The sequence below is a fragment of the Diorhabda sublineata genome, chromosome 1 (assembly GCF_026230105.1).
Source record: "Diorhabda sublineata isolate icDioSubl1.1 chromosome 1, icDioSubl1.1, whole genome shotgun sequence".
Classification (NCBI taxonomy): Eukaryota; Metazoa; Arthropoda; class Insecta; order Coleoptera; family Chrysomelidae; genus Diorhabda; species Diorhabda sublineata.
Window position 1 is genome coordinate 34,743,133 of NC_079474.1, and position 3,050 is coordinate 34,746,182.

General features: G+C 31.5%; 1 protein-coding gene across 1 annotated transcript; it reads left to right on the forward strand.

Annotated features, from left to right (window-relative positions):
• Positions 1–3,050, forward strand: LOC130452511 (phenoloxidase-activating factor 1-like). The gene is made up of 6 exons (XM_056791831.1): positions 1–231; positions 287–555; positions 1,364–1,566; positions 2,271–2,461; positions 2,514–2,750; positions 2,812–3,050. The coding sequence occupies exons 1-6, from the start codon at positions 159–161 to the stop codon at positions 2,979–2,981; spliced, it is 1,143 nt and encodes a 380-aa protein (XP_056647809.1). The 5' UTR covers positions 1–158; the 3' UTR covers positions 2,982–3,050.

The window sequence follows — 3,050 nt, forward strand, 5'->3', positions numbered from 1 at the left end:
ATTATACAAGTAGCATTTTATTAATTCGTCGTGTTGAAAATGTAAATGATTAATATTGGAATTTTTCTTTTCCCGCATAACCTCAATATTGTGGATATCCCAAGAATGATTTGGGATTTATAAATTGTAAATTTCAAGCGACAGTACAAATAGTGATAATGCACGGAAAAGGTTTTATTTTTTTCAACGTGTCTCTGATTATTTTAACCATAAGTTCATCGGTCAAATGTCGTAAGTTATTTTTTTTTTTTTATATTTAAAAATATTAATCATTATTTTTGTTTAGAACAATCATGTGAAACTCCGAACGGTGTTTCGGCGATTTGCATTTCCGTTTTCGATTGTAAACATTTTATAAAAGCTATTAGAAATGGAAATCTTTCACAACTCGCTTTTATACGAAAGTCACAATGCGGTTATGATTCTACTCCCTTTGTTTGCTGTGGTGAAGATGTCGATTTCCTCCCAATACCATCAGGAAGATCTTCGTCAACTATTAGTCAAAATTTTCTAAGAAACTCGGCAATTCCTGATTGGAACACCTGCGGAATACAGGTAAAAACGTATTTTTTTTGTAAACTAGAATGTCAAAAATGTTTTTTTTGTACCACATTCTTTTCTATTAGTTCTGGATATAATAAATCTCTTCTTTTTGTCAATCTATTTGTTTTTAAAATAATTTCTCTTTTATATTAATTGATACGAGGGCAAGTTTATATTTCGTTGGTAAATGCTACAAGTTTAAACCTAATTTGTTTAATATTATGTTTATGATTGTAGTTTAGTCCTAATTTGCCCTGCGACACGCCGGAACGTCCTGTGGTTTATAATTTTTTGAACCAAAACGTCTTTTGAAGTTCGTATACGAATTATTTTCGTTTTTACAATTATTGTAAGCTTCAAAATGGGTAAAACACAGCTCCTGAAGATATAAGTTTTGTATTGATCAGTAAATGTGATGAAACGACTCACCCAGATAAATTAACTCATTCAACGAACCGGATTTGCTTAAATAAGTGACGTGGTTGTTTACAGAAATCGATCATCCACCATATAGACCTGATCTTGCTCCGACTGAATATTTTTGATCGCTTAAAGTCGAGGGTGGAAATGAATGATGTTAGGATAGGAATTCATGGTCTGCATTACATATTTATTACATTTAATGATTAAATTTGAATTTGTTTCGAATATTTTCAAAAATTTACCAAAAAATTAACAAAAAAAGACTCTGTGGACACAGGAAATTATAAATATGCGGTTAAAAAGAAGTTTTTTTCTAAAAACGTGAAAAATGAAAGTAAAGTTGAATCAAATAATATTATTAATAGTTTAATAAGAAGTTTTTCCACTTTTTTCCCAGAAATCTGATACTGGTATTGCAAGATTCATTATTGGAGGAACAGAAACGAAATTGAAAGAATTTCCTTGGATGGCTCTTCTTGGTTACACAGATAAATTCGATAATTTGCTATGGCCTTGCGGCGGTACTCTCATCAACTCCAGGTATATTTTGACAGCTGCACATTGCGTCACTGGAGATATATTAAAATTAGTAGGGAAACTGTAAGTAAATTATTATTTGTTCAACGTTCAATCAGATCTTTCATGACATGTAGACGAAATTTCCTATTAATATCTATAACTTCCACAGCTGCTTTAAACCTTCTTTTTTTTAAGATCAAATGGTCAGTTTTAGACTTGTAGAGCCTACAAAATTTGCAAAAGATAAGTACTTAGTTGTTATATGAATTGCCAAATCAAAACTAGTCTTCCAAGTTTCAAAACTGATGTTATAGACTACGAATGTCATTAATGACAGATGAAATGTGTGTAAACGATTATTGATACCAAGAAAACAAAGAATTTAGAAAGATTTATAACTTTGGTAGGCATCAACGTGATCAAAACGTCACAAAGCAATAAACATTTTTATATTTTTATTGATGGAACCACCTAGAGGATGTTGGTGATGTTAAGAAACATTTTCTAGGTTCTAAAAAGTTAGTACAAACCAGAATGCCGGTCACCAGATTTGTACAAGAGACTCTTCAATCATTTTTCCTCTGGAGAAGGCAGAATCGAAAAGGCAAAACTTTACTTAAGGTTGCTGATGAGATTATAGAAAATGTTTAAATATATTTTTGGTTTTTTACGCTTTTTGCTGAAAAAAACTCTGCGTCAAGGAAGATAATTAATCAAAATTATAAAATTAAAATGTTAGGTTAAGATAACATCTGTATTACGTAAGTAAAAACGTTTTGTTTTAGTTCTTATGTGAAGCTTGGTGAGCACAACGTAAAAACCGAAATCGATTGTGACAAACACGGAAATTGTAACAATCCTCCAGTTGTAGTAGGTGTGGAAACTAGTATTTTCCACGAGGATTACGATCCAGATGATAAAACCAGCGCAAACGATATAGCTCTAATAAAATTGCATCAACACATCACGTACACAGGTTAATATTTAAATAAATCGATGTAATTGATTGTTGTTTCTTTAATTTTTAGATTTTATACGTCCAATATGTCTCCCGGAACCAAACGAATCTTCTGTTATCGGGGATTATCTCACAACAGCCGGTTGGGGTTTAACAGAAAATCGGACTAATTCTAATTATTTATTAAAAGTGGAAGTTCCATTAAATGATAATGAAAAATGTAATAACGCTTTTAGATCTACGGGGGAGACGCTGTTAGATTCACAAATTTGCGCTGGAGGAGACGCTGAACGAGATTCTTGCTCTGGTATTTATTTTTTTTTTTAAATAAAAACTTGATTTTTAAAACTATTACGTTTTTGTTTTAGGGGATAGCGGGGGACCTTTGATGGCTAGAAGGGCGAGCAATCCACGTCAATGGTACCAAGAAGGAATCGTTTCTTTCGGTGATGTAAGATGTGGTATACAAGGATTACCGGGTGTTTATACAAAAGTCTCAAGTTTCTTATCCTGGATACATAGACATGTTGAAGATTGAAAATTAGTTTAATCAATTGAATGTGATAAACAAATGTCAGATTTTATTATAATAAATGATTATTTAAAA